This window comes from Protopterus annectens, chromosome 17.part0, assembly GCF_019279795.1.
Source record: "Protopterus annectens isolate FY-2018-M chromosome 17.part0, PAN1.0, whole genome shotgun sequence".
NCBI lineage: Eukaryota > Metazoa > Chordata > Ceratodontiformes > Protopteridae > Protopterus > Protopterus annectens.
Genome location: NC_056751.1, coordinates 313194534 through 313212891, shown reverse-complemented (window position 1 = coordinate 313212891; position 18358 = coordinate 313194534). Strand labels below are relative to the sequence as shown.

The window sequence follows — 18358 nt, the reverse complement described above, 5'->3', positions numbered from 1 at the left end:
ATTAATCTGTGGTGGTGCAGCGGTGGCATTGTTACCTCACAGCAAGAGGTTCTCCCGTTCGATTTTCGGCTGGAGTGTGGGGAGTGCCTTCTGTGTGGAGTCTGCATGTCCTCCCCGCGGTTGGATGGGCATTCGAAAGACATGCGTAAATGGGCGTGCCTTCGTTGAAGGTTGGACGTCGAGCTGGCACCTCAGCGTTCGTGAAAATCTACTGCCAATCATTAGCGGACCGGAGTTCCGCTGTGGCGACCCCTAACCGGGAAAAGCCGAAAGACAAACAACAACAACCACCACCCAGCATTTTTATCTTAGTTTACTGGCACATGATCTGAAATAGTTACTGGAAGTGTGATGAAGTTTTCAATTAAATGCACATGATCCTGAGAAATATAACTTCTGTCTAGTCTTGCCCAAGTTATTGTAGCTTGAGGAATAATACATTGATTCTCTATGAGTTCTTACTATGTGGTCTTCCATAATAAACATTTTCATAGATTTCCTCATAAATCTAGCCTCTTTTGTTATATTTTCCCTTCTAGGTCTACCAGATACATCCTCACTGTTGCAAATCAAATTCCATTCCCCACTTATAAGTAATATTCCCTGTTGAAAGCTGATTATTACCAACAAAAATTTCTCAAGCTACATAGCAGTTTTAGGGGGAATATAAACGCACAACAGCAGTCCCTTACTACCACAAATCTATAATTATCATCTTTTTTCATCTTCTATCACTATTTTATATATATATATATATATATATATATATATATATATATATATATATATATATACACACACACACACACCCACACACACACACACACACACACACACACACAAAATGCTACCATCACTACACCTCTCACTAGAACAGAACACCCCAACATACCACAGTCTCATGGTTACCATGTATTCTCCTCATCCACTCTTACAGTTCAGCAGTATTACTCAAAATTAGGGTCCTCAAACATAGAAAAGGTACCTGTAAGGAAGCTACATTTAAAACATTTTACAGTTCAGATTTTCCACACAACTTGCATGCACAAATAAATTGCTTGGGTAATATTGTTTTTGTAGTGGGATTCAGAAGTTATAATCCTTTTATTCCCCCGTTTTCTGTCACGCCATAAGCTGTAAACATTTTTATGAACTGGTTAAGACAGCTATTATAAATGGTTTTAATAAGTAGGAAAGCTTTAAAATACCATACAATTTATACAAAACAGAATGACTGACAGTTACAAAACTTTTGCAAAGAACCAACATATAAACTATTAAACCTTCAGATCATAAGTAATACTGTCATAATGATAAGGAATTTTTATAAACAAACGTGCTACTACTTTCTGGATACCATAGAAGAATATCATCATCTAGAGACCTCTTAGCAGTCTTTAAAAACACAATGTAGTTCCTCTAGAAGACCTAGCAATTTCAGAACAAGTGAACCAGTTGATAATCTGGGCTATGAAGAAGATGACTTCCTTCAGCACCTACTAAAGTGCGTACCCTCACTTATATGGGATAGTAATCAACTGCTAATAGTTTTGGGAAATTCTGAACAGGGAGAATTTTTTTTTTTTTTTTTGCTAACAGACACATGTACATACTTGAACAACTAAACATAATATTGTGTTCAGGCTATTTTTCTGTGAAACATCAAGTCTTGCTGGAATTACAAAATAATTTATTTTTGTTTAAATTATTTTTTTCTTTGATGGGCATATCTTTATAAATAAAAAAAATGAAAAGCTATAAAACAAAATAACTGCAAGTCATGAAAATCTGTTTAGTGGTTAGGTAAACAAAATGTTTTTAACAAAATCAGAGATCAGCTGTCATCATCATCATCATCCTCAACTCTCTTTTTCACATTTTTCTATACGGGGTCGAGGTATCACATCAACTGTTGACATTTCTCTCAATTCAGTGCCACTCTCGTACCTTTTCAACAGTCATGCCTGACTGCCGCATGTCTTCCCTCACACAATCCATCCATCTACTGCCAGATATCCTCATTTCCTCTTAGCGTCTTCCTGACTGTCCTAAATCTGCTTCGGACTGACTTCTGCTTTCCTGCATGAGCCCAGACTACCACAATCTGTTTTCTTTGACCTCTGCAACTTCTCTACATGGTTTTCTGTTCTGACATCTTCATTTCATTGTCTGCCCCACAGTGTTCATCCTGCCACCTTTCTCAGGCACTTCATCACCTGTAGCTTCCTCAACTGCTCTGCCTCCATTGCCCAACTTTCCAAACTAAATATACACTCAATATACACAATATTGTTTCCATCATCATGCTGCCCGACTGAAAAAACTCCAGCTCTATTCAGTCGCATACCGCCTACTCAGAGTTGATCTGTGCCTGACGTACAAGGCCATGTCCAATCCTGAATTAATGGACATGCTCCACCTCAGAAAATCCAAATCCATCACAGCCACGAGAACAAGTGACTTAAACCTCAACACAGAAATAAATAGAATGTGCTGGAGGGACAGATTCATAACCCAGAGGCTCCCTACACTCTGGAACAGAATCCCAGTCCATGTTAGGCAGAGCCCCTCACTGACTATATTCAAGAGAAATCTCGACGAGTGGATGGGAGATCGTTGGTTTACCCCGGGGGTCATCTCTGTGTCACTACTAGACAGAGGCATAGTAAACTAAATCCTAAAAGGGTGTAGTATTCTCATCCTAAGGGGTGGTGTAAGCCACATACACTCTGGCTAGGCTTATAAATGCCCTAGGGCAGATAGCCTAGTACGAACCTATGAACCTATGAACCTATACATGCATTTTATCTTTTTTCCACTTTATTCAAAATGATGGTAATAACAATACTAACTAATTATACAATTATATAGGTTTTTAGGGTTCTTGTACACAGACCTGAAGAAGTCTAGAAGGATGAAAGCGATCTTTGTTAACAATAGGTTATGAAAATAGAAACTGATTTTTACATGCAAAATCTATATGTATATATTTATATATAATTTTTGATCGCAAAATGAACTAAGGTTGATATATTTCCAGCCATGTAGTATATTGCCTTGGATAAAATCACAGACTTAATAATCTACTTAATAATTTGGTTAAATAAGATGTACCATTAAAGTACATTAGGGCTATATATTATTATGACAGCTACTAGGTAGGGCAGGACCAGCTCGAATGTCACACTGATGGGGGAAGGGATGTGAATTTAACATGTATACCAATAACACTTTGTTTTACAGCACAAAAAAACACTCCCTTGCCTGATAAAAAGTATATATATATTTAGAAAGCTTGCGAGGAAATATTAATAAAGGATTTTCGACTGGAAACAGATGACCTGCCTTGCTTGGATTACTTTTGAATACTTAGTAATGCTGTAGAATTATATATTTTCTATTATTACTTTTTGACTTGACGAGTTTACGTTCGCTACTTCTACTACTATTGTCTGATCTGATTAATATACAGTGATTAACTAGAAATATATGGACTGAAAATCTTCCACACAGAGAAGTTTCATTTTATATATATCAATACACATTAGCAGGCAACAGAAACAGACAAACTACCCAGATGTCAGGAATATGTAAAAGATAGATACAGGTTACTAGAGCCAATAACACTGTTGGAGAAGCACTATTCTCCAGCGCTATAGTCAAATTATGGAACACCCCCCCCCACAATAACCTCTCTACCATCATGCACCCACTTCAAAGCTTTACTTAAAGCGCACCTAAAAACATGCTAGCTATGCCCTTGTAACTCTCCCCTCTAACTTCTCCCTCTCCATCTACCCTCTACCTCTCTTCCACCCAACAAACTACCTTTGATTACAGCAAACTCTGATACTTCCATGCCTATCTACTTATTATATGCCAGTAACTTCTTATTGTAACAATTGTTAATATCTGCTATGACTTTGTGGATAGAACAGATGCTAGTTATCTACTGAATGTACTATGTTCTTCATCTGTAACTATGTTTGTAATATTTTAATTGCTAGGATTCTTCATCTGTAACTATGTCTGTAATATTTTAATTTGTGGAGCTTTTCTCCACGGGCCTCTGCTGAAAATTGACCTGTGTCCAGTCGGACATTCCCGGTCAACAAATGTAAATAAATAAATAAATAACAGATGCCTGAAAACAAAAATGTATCAAAAGCCCACAGCACTGCATTCTAGCTCATATCCAAAAGCATTTGCTAGTTGTTCTCTTCATGGGATGAGTTACAGTGTATAGGTTATGTTTCGATATCTGGGAGCATCAAAGAGCGGCACAAAATAATAACCTAAGGAGAGATGACTAAAAGAAGTGTGTTGGTAGGAATTATAAAGTAAGTCTGTAAGCTCTAATGCAGAAGAGTAAAGAACATACTTATGAATAACGCAATATTTTTTTTTTCATTGTTATTAACGCATGTGAACTTGCACTGCAAATTAACATGATGAATACATAAAGTTGTTTAAAAAGATGTTTTACAAAGGCTGATTATTAAGGGTTACTCTCTGAGCCTGCTGCCATAAGATTAACTCAAAGCATAAAATCAAGAGTAAGCATATGTATCGCAGGAATTTTGCCGGATTTACAAAATCAAATCAGTTCACAGATATGGTTTGTTCATTACAAAATATGCTCATTTTGTGAAGAAGATAACAGAATTAATTTAAAAGCATTCATGTGTTTTACTAGGTGACAGTACACCATGGCCAGTAATACCTAAAAGATTTGAAATATCATATGGGAGTTTACCCAGTTTATCAGACAGCTTGGTCCATGCAACCCTTTTTCTGTATGCTGTTTTCCATAGATTAGAGGAGGAGGGTGGAAACTATCCTGGCTGTTCTGTCAATCAATTCAGATAACTGACCAGTAACATCAATGGAATGGAATTTTTGGGTTGTACTAATTAAAACTGTCATATCAGCCAGGTTACATACTGTCAGATGTACCCCTGCCATAAGTATTATATAAGGCAAACAAGTAGAAAAATTAATAGTGCGGGTTGTGATGTACTCAATAGTAGTAGTGTCTGGTGACTTCAGAACAAGGGTGGGGGTGGGGGGGTGGGGGTTCCAGGAAGCAAATGAATGTTTGGAGCTAAATGGAATTCAGCAGGGCAATATGGCAGGTTAATGACAATTTATCTATGATCAAACATCTGGAATTATTTAGTTTCATCCACAGACTGTTTAAGTACCTACTCATTCTAGCCAATTTATGACTATACACATTTCAGATGGCTGACTGTATACATCACAGATGTTCATCTATGATCAATAAGGCTTGTCTTAGGTAAAATGGAGCACTAAACTAAGCAGTACACGGTGCCTCCCTCACACACAATGACTCTCTCTGCACCCTTCCCATGTCTCACTGTTTTCATTCTAACCTGGCCTCTCTAAGCCATCAAGCCAGGTTGCCTCTTCTTTCTTTCCCATTTTGTTACACTCCTTAGCTTTTTCACTCATCTATTTTATATACCTTAACTGCCATGACTTCCCAATAACAGCTATGTAAGAAATAACTAAATTAAATTGTGGGGTCTTGGGAGTCCCCAGAAGCCATGGATTATCAGTTGCTCAGACGTAGATTTTACAGCTTCCTTCCATCATTTGATCCAATGATGACCTGAACAAAAATGATGACTAAGGATGGAAATTCAGTCTTATTTTTTCTTTCTTTCAATGAAAAAATAGTGTGTGATAAACGCATAACATTCAAAGCTGATTAAACAATACTTCCCAATAAAATGAGAAGATAAATGCTAGTTACGATACATAAATCATATCTGGGAATATTGCCTGCCTCCCTAGCCCCAAAAAAAGATATTCACCTTCTGAGTATCCCTCTGGTATAAGACTGTAATAAAAGTGAAAGAACAAATGCAACATGCATATATTTCAAGTTGTTACTGCCATACATATGCATATATGCATGCCTTCTCATCCCTAGCCCCAAAAAACTGTCACCTTCTATGTATCCCTCTGATGTCAGACAGGGACAAAAGTGAAAGAACAAACAGCAACAGCAACACGTTTCAAACTGTTACTGTAAAGTGTACATATTCAGCAAGCATGCCTCCTTACCCCTACCTACAAAAGTTAGCCATCAATATACACGTCTGATGTTTTACTGTAAGGAAAGTAAAAAAACTAAAAAAAAAAAAAGAAAAGTAAAAACTGTTATAAAGCTTTTTTATTGTTTCACTGCATTTATGTACTGTTTTATACTGTTTTAACATTACTTAACTGTAAACTGCTTTTTCATACTGAGAGTTGCATTTTCTGTTTGTGAGTGCTCTATTCAGGCTTTTCTGTGCATTTTTGACAATTGTCTGTTTACAGTTAAAAGCATTCTCGAGTCTGCTCCTTGATCTCTTTAAAACTTTCATTTAGTGGCTACAGCTAGGAACTGTAATAGTGTGCATTACTATAATTGCATTTTTTATTTAATTACTAAATTGTAAACTGCTTTTTTATACTGAGACTTGTATTTTCTCTTTGTGGGTGTTCTTCCTATGCTTTTAAAGTGAGGTTTCTGTGTTCTGCTCAGGTGGCATAATCTTGATAGAGGCCTGTTCTCTAGGCTGGTAGTTTTGTTTGAGTTTCCTGTGTTTCTGGCAGCCATTTTCTGTTGATTGTCTTCATTATTATTGAGAGTAACAAGGCCTCCTGACCTTCTGTAGTACGAGTGATTGGGTAATAGCAGGGGCTGAGTAGTAATCTGATCTTCCAACTCTTCTATTCTTACGGCTATATAAACCCTGTGTCTTATAAAGGTTCTGCTTGTATTGCTTAGGCTCTGGATTGCATTGCATAAGTGGAAATTCCTTTTAAGAGTCCAAGAGCAGGATAAGTTATTTCTTACACTTATTTCTCTGAACTGCACTTCTGAAACGCTTATAATTGTGCTATACAGTTGATCTACTACATTTTGCACTGTTATAAAGCTTTTTTTTATTGTTTCACTGCATTTATGTACTGTTTTATACTGTTTTAACATTACTTAACTGGAAACTGCTTTTTCATACTGAGAGTTGTGTTTTCTGTTTGTGAGTGCTCTATCCGAGCTTTTCTGTGCATTTTTAATAATTGTCTATTTACAGTTAAAATGATTCTCGAGTCTGCTCCTTGATCTGTTTAAAACTTTCATTTAGTGGCTACAGCTAGGAACTGTAAATTTTCCCACCCACACTCCCTAGTGTTGTGTGTACTTGGTGGCTTTGCAGTTGCCCGCCCATACTGTATATTTGATCTGTGACACTCCTCACAGTCTAGTGTCATTAGTTCACTCAATCTAATAGAGAACATTTGTGAAGGCCAACCCACTCAGATTCTTAACGTTGAATTAACTTCTGTTCCAGCTTTCTCCATTTCCACTTTACTGGAAAAAAAAATTCTAAGCTTGCTTCCCCCCTTTCCTGTGGCAGGTCTTGTCCAGATACGGATTTGCTGTGTCCAGGACTGTTTGTGAGCTCCTAAGCCCCCCCCCCCCCACTTAACTGGGGTTAAACTATTCCTGGCGCCATAAAGTCTGTTCTTCAAAATTTCCGTTGCAACTAGCCAGCTTTTTAGTTTTAGCACTCATCTGTTTCTTTGAGCTCAGCACTTGTTCAGACCTCATTGTAAGCACTAAATAAGTTACAAATTACTACAGCACTCAACTTTCCTCACTTGTCTAGAGGAAAACAGTTTTTAGTACTTAATAAATAAGCACCTATTCAGGCATGTCTAAAGGTCAGCTCCCGGTGTTTTCTCCTATCTACCTGATGAATCTGGGCATCTTGGGACAATGCAGCAATTGCCTCATGTACACAGACAGCCCTCTCCTCCTACCACCCAACATTACGACCTGTGAAAGATGCACTTATATAGCCAAACTGGAAGCAAAGCTCTCTTCACCAAAGACTGTCCTAGACAGTCAAGAGGAGAAGGTAAACACCTGCACCACACTACACTCATCACATTGTCCCTCAAAACCTACACCACCAAAACACACACACAGAAGCACAACACACACACCTACATTCGCGGAGGCTCTCAGTACAAATTTGCCCAAACAAAAGAGACCTCCAAAGCAGAAATGCAAGCAACCTCCACCCCCCAACACAACCCAAATGACACATAGCCCACATACTCAGTGTGCCACTCAACTACAGCCCATAAGGCATAACGTACCCAGCACTCTAGTCATAGATGACTCTATAGTCAGGCACACTGATGTTCCACTCACCAGGCTAAACAAGGAAAAAGTTACTGTCAGCTGCCTGTCAGGTGCCAGGATCTGCCACATAACACACGCACTCAGGTCACTCCGCAAGTACAAATATGACTCTGTCATTGTCCATGTTGGTGTGAATGACCTGAGATGTACCTCCCTGGACTACATGAAGAGAGACATGGAGGAGCTCTCCGATCTTGTAGCCCAGGCAGGTATGACCCTAGCCCCGAGTAGCATCCTGCCATCACCCAGAATGTCACCACAGTACAAGGACAAAATGATCGACTTTAACAATTGGCTAAGCTTCTGGTGTCATTCTAAGGGAATCCAGTATCTGTCTGCCTGGGATGACATGATAGACAGACCACGCTGCTTTGCCAGAGATGGCCTGCACCTGCCGCCCTTAGGATTCCGGATACTGGCAATGGCTCTTGCCACCCCTATAGTGCCTTTTTTAGGCAAGGTTCAAATGACAAATTCACCACCGTAACACATACAAGCAAGCAAAATCTGAGGGTAATGCTACTCAATGCTAGAAGTCTAAACCTCAAAATGCACTCATTCGAGGCACTCCTTAAAATGAAGAACACTGACATCTGTGCAGTGACAGAGACCTGGTTCAAAGCTCCAGAGGGCACCCCTGCGTTACCACGCAATAATTCATACCACACCTTTCGGCCACCAAACCCGGACCGAAACACTAAAGGTGGAGGCGTGTCCATATTCGTTAAGGATATCCACACCTCCAAGCTAGTTGCTCAGCATAATGCATCCGAGATTATCCAAGTTCAACTAACTTTGGGAAAAAACGCAATTCAGATTGTAGCTTGCTACAGACCCCCCACCATGCCCCAGGATTCCCACTCCTCTTTTCTTGATACACTGAAAAATATTAAGGTACAACCCAACACTCTAATAATGGGTGATTTCAACTACCCTACCATTAAATGGGAAAACTACTCATGTACCAACTCTTTTGCTCGACATTTTCTGGAAATCATCAGTTCCAACGCCTTGGATCAACTTATCCACACCCCCACCAGGGGCAGCATTATCCTAGACCTGGTCATCACCAACATGGGTGACTGGTGTTCCACACCAGAGGTCAGCTCCTCGTTGGTCAGATCCGACCACAAGCTAATCACCCTAGACATCCACATCCCACTCCCACCCCCGATTAGGAAAACAACCATAAAAGATTTCTCCAAAGCCAACTTCACGCTTCTTAAGGCAGAAGTGGCAAACTTCACGACACCCATGCAGATGGACAATAGAGGTACGACTGCTGAATCCTACACAAATGCACTTTCTAAGCACTTACACGAGTGCATGGATCATGCTATCCCTAACAGAACCAAGATGCTATCCTCCAAAAAAGGAAGCCAATCTGGTGGTGGTCTGCCATAAACAAACTCGACAACAGAAGAAAGAAACTGTTGCAAAAAAGAGTAAAATCCCACGATTGGAGGAACTCCCTGGTCAGCCTCAGTAAGAAGCTGAGATCCCTCATAAAATCCTCCAAAGCTAGTTATGAAAACAAAATTGCCACTGATTCTAAAGACAACCACAAAGCATTCTATAGCTATATCAATAATCTCAATGGCAATACTCAGATCTGCTCTGAGTTACAGCACAATGACACTAAATATACAGAACCAACTGATATTGCCAACATCCTGGCAGATAGGTTCAGTGCTAACTTTACCCCCCTCTCACCCCCTAAAGGGCCCATCTTTATAACGGAAAAATGCAAAGTTCCTGTAATCACGACTGCACAGGTAAAAACCTCACTCTCCAAAGTCAAGAACACAGCATCCATGGGACCTAACAACATCCCAGGCTGCCTTCTACATGAACTACAGAATGAACTGGCACCCCACCTAAGTACCACGTTCAATCATAGCCTCATCTCAGGCTTTGTGCCCATTGAATGGCGCACCATGACAGTTATCCCACTCCACAAAGGGGGGGGGGGCACAACAGACCCCGGGAACTACTGCCCCATTAGCCTGACGAGCCTTGTCTGCAAGGCCATGGAACGTATCATCATGGAACTCATAAACAAAGACATTGGAGATCTCCAAACTCTGGACCCCACACAGTTTGGGTTTGTAAAAGGCAGATCATGTCTCCTAAACCTGATAGACTTCTTTGAAGTAGTCACCAAAGCCATAGATGAGGGAAAGGTGGTTCATACAGCCTATCTAGATCTCGCCAAGGCGTTTGACTCCATCCCCCACTCTGGAATTATAAATAAACTCACTAAACTAGGTATAAATCCCTATGTCACAAGATGGTTTGCCAACTGGCTTACTGACAGAACCCACACTGTGAAAGTAGCAGACTCCAAATCAGACTTCAGACCAGTGACAAGTGGAGTACCACAGGGTTCAGTCCTGGGTCCTCTCCTGTTTGGTATCTACTTCTCTGAAGTACAGGCTAACACAGAAGGTATTTGGCTAACTAAATTCGCAGATGACTGCAAACTAGGAGCCATAATCGAAACTCCTAACAATGTGGACATACTACAAAAGGGCCTCACTGAGACAGATGCCTGGTGTCAAAGACATGGGCTCAAGTTCAATGCCAAAAAGTGCATTGTCATCCCCTTTGGTAAAAACTCAGCACTCATGAACTACCACATAGGCGGTAGTCTACTTAACACTGAAAGTGTGATAAGAGACCTTGGGACACAGGTGGACAGTAGTCTCTCCTTTGATAATCACATCACCACAGTGGTCAGGAAATCCTTCTACGTGGCACACCTCATCACAAAAGGTTTCTCATCCAGAAAAAAATAGGTCATTGTTTCCCTCTACTCATCACTAATTAGACCCATTATAGATTACAACACCCCTTTTGGTATGTACCTCACAAGACATCTACAACAACTGGAAAGGCTGCAAAAATACCTCACAAAGAGGATTACTGGCCTCAAACAGATGCCTTACGCAGACCGTCTCAAAAAACTCCAGCTTTACTCCGTCGCATATCGCCTACTCAGAGGCAATCTCTGCCTAACATACAAAGCTATGTCAAACACAGAGCTGTTGGACATGCTCCACTTAAAGAAATCCCAATCCCTCCAAGCTACACACTCTAGGGACCTAAACCTTGTCACCACAATAAACAGAACATGCTGGAGGGACAGATTCCTGTCCCAGAGACTTCCCATACTCTGGAACAGACTACCTATCTATGTCAAGCAGAGCTCCTCATTAGCACTCTTCAAGAAAAATCTTGATGATTGGATGGGTAATAGGAAATTCACCCCGGAGATCACTTCTGTGGTTCTGCTTGACAGGGGCACAGGAAAATAATTTTCTTGGGTGGCGAAAACCAGGGTACATTTTTGGCTAGGCTTGTATAGGCCCTAGGGCCAATAGCCTAGTACCTATCTATGAACCTAAATACTGACCACACTAATGTATTCCAATTTGTGGACTTAGATGGTAAATTGCCTCTAGGCAAGCTACTGGGACTTTCTGTATGCACTTTTGATACTGGTCTGTGAGAAAAGCTGAAATAGTGACAGCACTGTCCCCTGCCCCTATACAAACTAAACCAACCTTCTGTGCATATCTCTAAGCAAAGCTGGCTTTATAGTAGATAGAGCCCAGAGGAGAGTTTGAGCATGGGGTCTAGCTATTAAGCCTGTATTAAACATCCTCTTATATAGCCAAGAGTTTGGGGGCTACCATGTCCCCAGTAGTTCTGTGGATCTAGATGTTCAGTGACTCATTTTATGCCTTGTTTTTGAAAAAAATAGCTACTAATTAACTGTTCTTTTTTGTATTGCTAGCCAGAAGAATTATCTATATGGCCCCAGTGCTGTGCACATCCCCCAAAAAAGATGGTGACATTATTTCATTATTTTTACACACTCACACACACACACACACACACACACACACACACACACACACACATACAAACTGACACCAGACAAATGAAGTCTTTCATAAAAAACACACACAAAAGCACACTCTCATATTGCATTTATACCAACTCGCAAATTGGAGAAATGCAAGTTTACCAATGGAATGTCTTTGGTGTGCTGGAGGAATCTAGAGCACCTTGATAAAACCCACACAAAAACAGAAAGTACACATAGGCTTTTAATAGAAAGAATTACATTTTACAACTCAACCAGACAACCAAGTGTTGTGAAATAATGATGCTATTCACTGCACCACTCTGCCAATGATCAGTTATCACACACACGTTGCCCAGACTGCCAAAGATAGCTACTTATTGTGTACAATATTGATGGAAAGTGAAACAAATATGGTCAACCTGTTACTTTTAGATACACAGCAGTACTCCCAATTGATAGTCATTTCTATCCACAGACAGCCCCTGTACCCATTAATTACATGCATTTTACTGATTGTGCACACCTCAGACATCTGACTGTGCTTAAAATATCCATAGTGAAGTATTCTAACTTGCTTCATATAAATATACACATTCTATAATTTCAGGGTTATGGCAATGTAACTTAGCCATAATAACAGAAGCAGTCATGTTCATACATAATGAGCACTCCCATATCCACCAATTATAGCCACTGTCTTGACTACATACATCTCACACAAACTGACTATGATGAAAGTTAATAATGGCCACATTAATGTATTTCAACTTTGTTTCACGCCACCAGTAACCAGAGTAAACTATTTCAAACACTTTATACAAATATGCAGCCTTAGAAATCTGGATAAATGAATGTTTAACTTGAGCAGATGAAGAAGCATCTTCCACCCCAGTCACCTATGTGACAGTTAAGGTTCTGCTCCTCTATGCCACAGAGCTAGACCACTATTCAAATGTAGTAGCTAAAAACACATCTTTTGCCATTCACATACACCCCTCATATCCAGCAATTCTAGTTACTATTGTGACTGTATACAACTCAGATGTCTAACTGCGCTAAGACTAATGGCAACAGTAACACGTTTCACCTCTGTTTTACAAAAACTGTAGCCACAGTCTAAGTTTTCCGACTTGCTTCACAAAAACATATAATAGTCTTGCAAGTTCAGAATAATGAATGCTTAACTTCAGCAAACAATAGTAGGATCAATCACACAAAGTTTCATCCACAGACAGCCCTAATACCTATCAATTAAAGCCTCAGATATCTGACTTAATAAAATAAAGACATAACAATTGGCCACAGTAATTGATTTCAAAGACCAAAACACATGGGCAAGCACACACACACACACACACACACACACACACACACACACACACACACACACACACACACACACACACACACACACACACCTACAAATTACAGCCACTTGTTCATAGGGTCACAGAAGGTTACCAGGCTAAAGGCCCTAAAGCCCTTACAAGCCAAGCAGTATTTATCCTGAATTGCCCCAGTTGTCGGTGGTTAGGTGAGTGAAGTTCACAGACTTAAGTATCTATGGTAGCCTATGTATGCCTGTGTACACCTCAGATATCTGACCGCAATCAAATGAATGAATAATATATAAATAATGGCCACAGTAATGTAATTCAGGTTGCTGTCATCTGAACAATTTAGTATAAACCACTGCAACAATCCTACACATACACTGATAAAAAAATATGTATCGCCCAACATACTAGCTGGCACTGGCACGCACAGTACTGCTAAAATGCTAAAAAATTTCATTAAAACACATGCACAAGCTTTTCTATCTTGCTCAAAGTTATGTCTGCAAGTCACTCAAATTCTTTCACTTTTGACAAAGGCTGATTCAGACAACAGTTACTTCATGCAGCCTGAGGCAACTGAAAACATTGCTCACTGCTTCGTCTAGCAGCCCAAGCAGCCACTATAGAAAAGTCATTCCTATGTCCCCAAAATGTCAGAAAGTCCAGAATTGCAGTGCCATGAAACAGTATTACTTAAGGGGCAACAGAAATATATTCCATTTAGCCCAGTTACAGTGCATTTCCATCACATACAAAATTACAATAACGAACAATTAAGATATTCTGTTATACATAAAGAGCAAACAATTCATGTTTATGTTAATGTCTCTCGTTTACTGACCTAAAAGTAAGCTTGATTTGTTTTTCAGATTTCTCATTTCACAGTCACTTGGCATTAATAATGGATTACAACACACATGGAATATTTACTGTAATTTTCTTACTTACTTGTCATTACAGCAATGAAATTACTGCATCTGAAAGTATTCAAAAGTGTTTACTATATGACAGTATTTCTATACTCACATTTATTTATTTATTTACATATGCAGTATGCTTCAGGACTCCATTTTATCTATTTATCAATATGTTTATTCATCAATCTACTTATTCGACTTTTATATGCTAAGTTTTAATTTATATATGATGTTTGCCTGAACTGCCTGTTACTTATTATCCATTCCCCCAGTAGGTCATTTTCTATCAGAGGAATCATTTTTTTCTCTGTCCTTCACTGGCCACTAACTTTTCCTCTGAGCTGTTCCACTGATTCGTTTGTACCCCCCCCCTCCCGAGAGCCACATGGCTCAATAATTCCTTGTGAGTGATGATCAGGTAAACTAGAAGTTGGATTATCACTTGTGCAGAGGAATTTGTTTTTAGTGGTTATGCCTTAAACTCCCACTGTGCATATCCAAAACAAGCCCAAGGGGTTGGCATGCAATAGGCACTGACACCAATGTCCATGCTTTTACATGCAATTTAATGTAAATGCAACCCCAGCCAAGTAAGCTGCACCTCAATGCAAGCCCCCAACCACTCCAAGTACTTCAAGCACTGAAAATGTGCAAAGGCATATGCTCCCTACAACCTATCCCCTTTGGGAGTGAAAAGGCTCCACCCTTCTATTCCTTTCTCAGCCCATCCGGCTCTTTTGGTGCCAGAGTGTTAACTAAACCCTCTTCACTTAGGTAACATTCAGGGCCCTGTCCCTCTACACCACAGAGCTAGATCATCAGGGAACTGTTAGAATCAAAGGTCAACTAACAGTTAATTGAACTCAACTGCAGAAGTTAAAAATATATCTTTTTTATGTGAGGATCTGTTTTTTTTTTTTTTTTTTTTTTTTTATTATTATTTTGTTTTGAACTTAGAGATAAGGTTACACTTTATTTATTCTAAAATACTTCTTGTTTCATGTACAAAAGTGCCTTACTTTGCATTATCAGATTGTGCAGAAATAATTTTTTGAAAGATGTCTATTAGCTCAACTATAAAAAGTGATGAAGCCCTAACTATAACCCAAATGAACTAGACTTGATTAATGGCCTGGGTGCTGGAGGAGCTGACACCGGAGGTGAAAGGAATGTAGAGGTTCTCTCTGCTTGCTTCTCTCCAGGGCTGCATGCTCAGGGTGCAAGTAGGTTAGGTCTCTCAGTGGGGACTAGGAGCCATTATACTATGCTCTCTTATGGGGGGGGGGGTCTCATGCTACTGAGGGTGACATCGCTGTATAAATAGGGGCAGGTCCTTAAAGAACTGACTAACTCTTTCCCCTCATGGTACAATCTGAGCATGCAGATGGGGAGGAGCTACGGTAAAGAAACAGTTGCGTCTGAGTCAGCAATGTGAAAAAGGCCTGGCTCCTCAACTTTCCTTCTAATGTACTGCAACCATAGGTCTCTAATACTATGACTTAGGCCCTCAGATTTAGCGTTGCTCTTTCTAGAGTTAGTGATTTTCCTCACAAAGTCAGACCTGTTTACGGGTATATAATACCTTATTTAATAAGTAAACTGAGGCACAGTATTTCAGCAATTAGTGTCAGTGATTACATAGAGTCTAATAGATAAATATATTATGTTGTGAAAAATAAGAAAGTGCTCTTCTTTCTGGCCAGTGCTATGATTTTTAATGCCAAGAGGTTGATGGTTATGAGTGTAATTCACATGTCACCCTAGTCTGCAAGCATCCTCTACGTAGGGGTACTTTCTTGCTGGAGGTGCCACAGGGGTGGGAGGGGTCACTAAATGACTGTGTGAAGAACTGGAGTGATGAAAGACCTAAAATCAAGGACATGCTACAAAAACCTATTACAAATACATCTGAACCTAAACAAATCATTTCTAAGTTTCCCAGTGACTAAAGCCAGCCTCAGTTAGAGGACAATAATCTTACCCTCAAAACCAAAGTATTGAGAAAAATATACTTGGAAGCATGCAGCAAATGTTCTTGAAAAGTTTTCTGAAAGAGCTCAGTGGACTATTGCTAGGTCTCCCCTATTATGCTTGCAAGAACTGTTTCATCACAGAACAGCTACTGTCTAACCCAGTGAACTAATCAAGATGAGGAAAACTAATATAACAAATGATTGAGTGCCTTATGTGTGTTTTATGTTACCAAATGCTACATTAAATCACAGTTATGCTGAATCAGAGGTTGTCCTTTGTATGCCTCTATGTAAATAAAAGTTACTTCACTATCAGTGAATTTTGTACAGCCTAATATATACTACATTATCTAATGTAATGTAAACACTGCTTTTTCAACTGGTCAGATAGTTGGTAAGCACAGAAAATAAAACCTTGATCCATAAACAGATTGTCTCGAACACCTAAACTATCATGTCCGATACCTGTTAATACAGACTCCCTGAAAAAAAGAAAGAAAACAAGGCCCTGTGGGCTTATGACCTATAACCCATAAAATAAGGAAATGAATCATGTTCATTCATTCACTTATTCACTGTTCTTTTACCACTTACTCAATTTCAGAGATGTGGAAGAGTCAAAGCGTGTCCCAGCACAAAGTAAGCACAACACAGAGAAATTAATCCTGAATGGGGTGCCAGCCTATTACAAGACAGTCTTATGGATTAATCTTTACAAAATGCTTACATCTAGAGGTAAATGAAGAGGAATGCCAGTTCACAAATTATGTCTTTGACAAGTGGATGTACATCCAAAGTGCCTAGCAAAAATATCCCATGTGACAAATAAAATGGAGAACAAAGTGTTCCGAGGCGGCACTAACTGCTGAAATACTGTGCCTCCCCTGTAAGATTAGAATTACTTTTCATTGCAAAAATATGCACATATTTATAAAGAAGTATAGCCTGTGAGTTGTATTACTGGTAAGTCTGAAGTTAAATGTCTGTGGTAGTCAATCAAAATGCTGTCTAGTTTTATAATCATGAAACAGCATCAATGTTAACATAACACGCCAACACATGTAACATACCTCCTAAAATAATTACTCCTAAAAGTAATTATATTACACAATAAATGTGACTTCCATAATAAAGTTAAGAAAGGAAGGACAAGTTACAAGAAATACCAATACAGCTGAAAATAAAAGAAAGTGCAGACAGCAAATTTATCCACTACAGCAGCTAAATGCATGATGAAACAGTAAGGTTCAAGTGTCAGAACATTTACCACATCATTATGTTTACCTTTTTGCATTAAAACATACTTGTCTTCATCCAAGTATAACCTAAAACACAAGAAAAAATACATTAGCACTAAAAGATATAGATCCACATTCTGCTATTACATTGCATTTTTAACAGTGCAATTCCAGAAAAGCAGCTGTAGATTTATCTAATTCTGTTACTTTGTAATGTGATCAATTTACTTCATTTGTAACAAACACATAGCATGGTCCAACAGGTTTTATAAATTAAAGTAAACTTCTACTACATAAAAAATCTTACATTTATAGATAAAACTTAATATACTACCAGAGATAAAATACGTTCATTTATGGTATGCAATGCCAGTCTGAATCTTATTGGAAATTATCATTCTAGTAACCATTACCTTTATGAATACTACAAATAAAAACAAGGCTTCCAGCAAAAGTAAATTAACATCTATATTCTGACAATAATTAGTATTTCATGTTCACAAATAACTTTACAAATTATCAACCTACTTAGATTAGCAATCAAAAAAAGGGAAGGGCTGTTGTCAACTATTTATTAAACCTTGCAAAGCTGGATCTTCAAGGACTTAATTCAGTGCTCACTGGAGGGATTAAAACCTTATCAGCTTGAAGCTTAAAGGACTGAAATCTTCAACAAAGATCAGCATCATGGTTACGCCAGGATCTGTACCATATGCAAGGGAATGTACTACAGTAAATTCTCAGCTAACTGGAACTCAAGCAACCAGAACTCTCAAGCAACCAGACAAA

General features: G+C 39.1%; 1 protein-coding gene across 1 annotated transcript in view; it reads right to left on the bottom strand.

Moving 5' to 3' along the window:
- The window catches only part of LOC122791433 (bromodomain-containing protein DDB_G0280777-like), a 1939725-nt gene that overhangs the window by 895828 nt on the left and 1025539 nt on the right, over positions 1 to 18358 (bottom strand). Inside the window, exon 7 of the mRNA XM_044059175.1 lies at positions 17616 to 17656. Within this exon, the coding sequence (XP_043915110.1) occupies positions 17616 to 17656 (41 nt within the window). The remainder of the gene's footprint in view (positions 1 to 17615; positions 17657 to 18358) is intronic.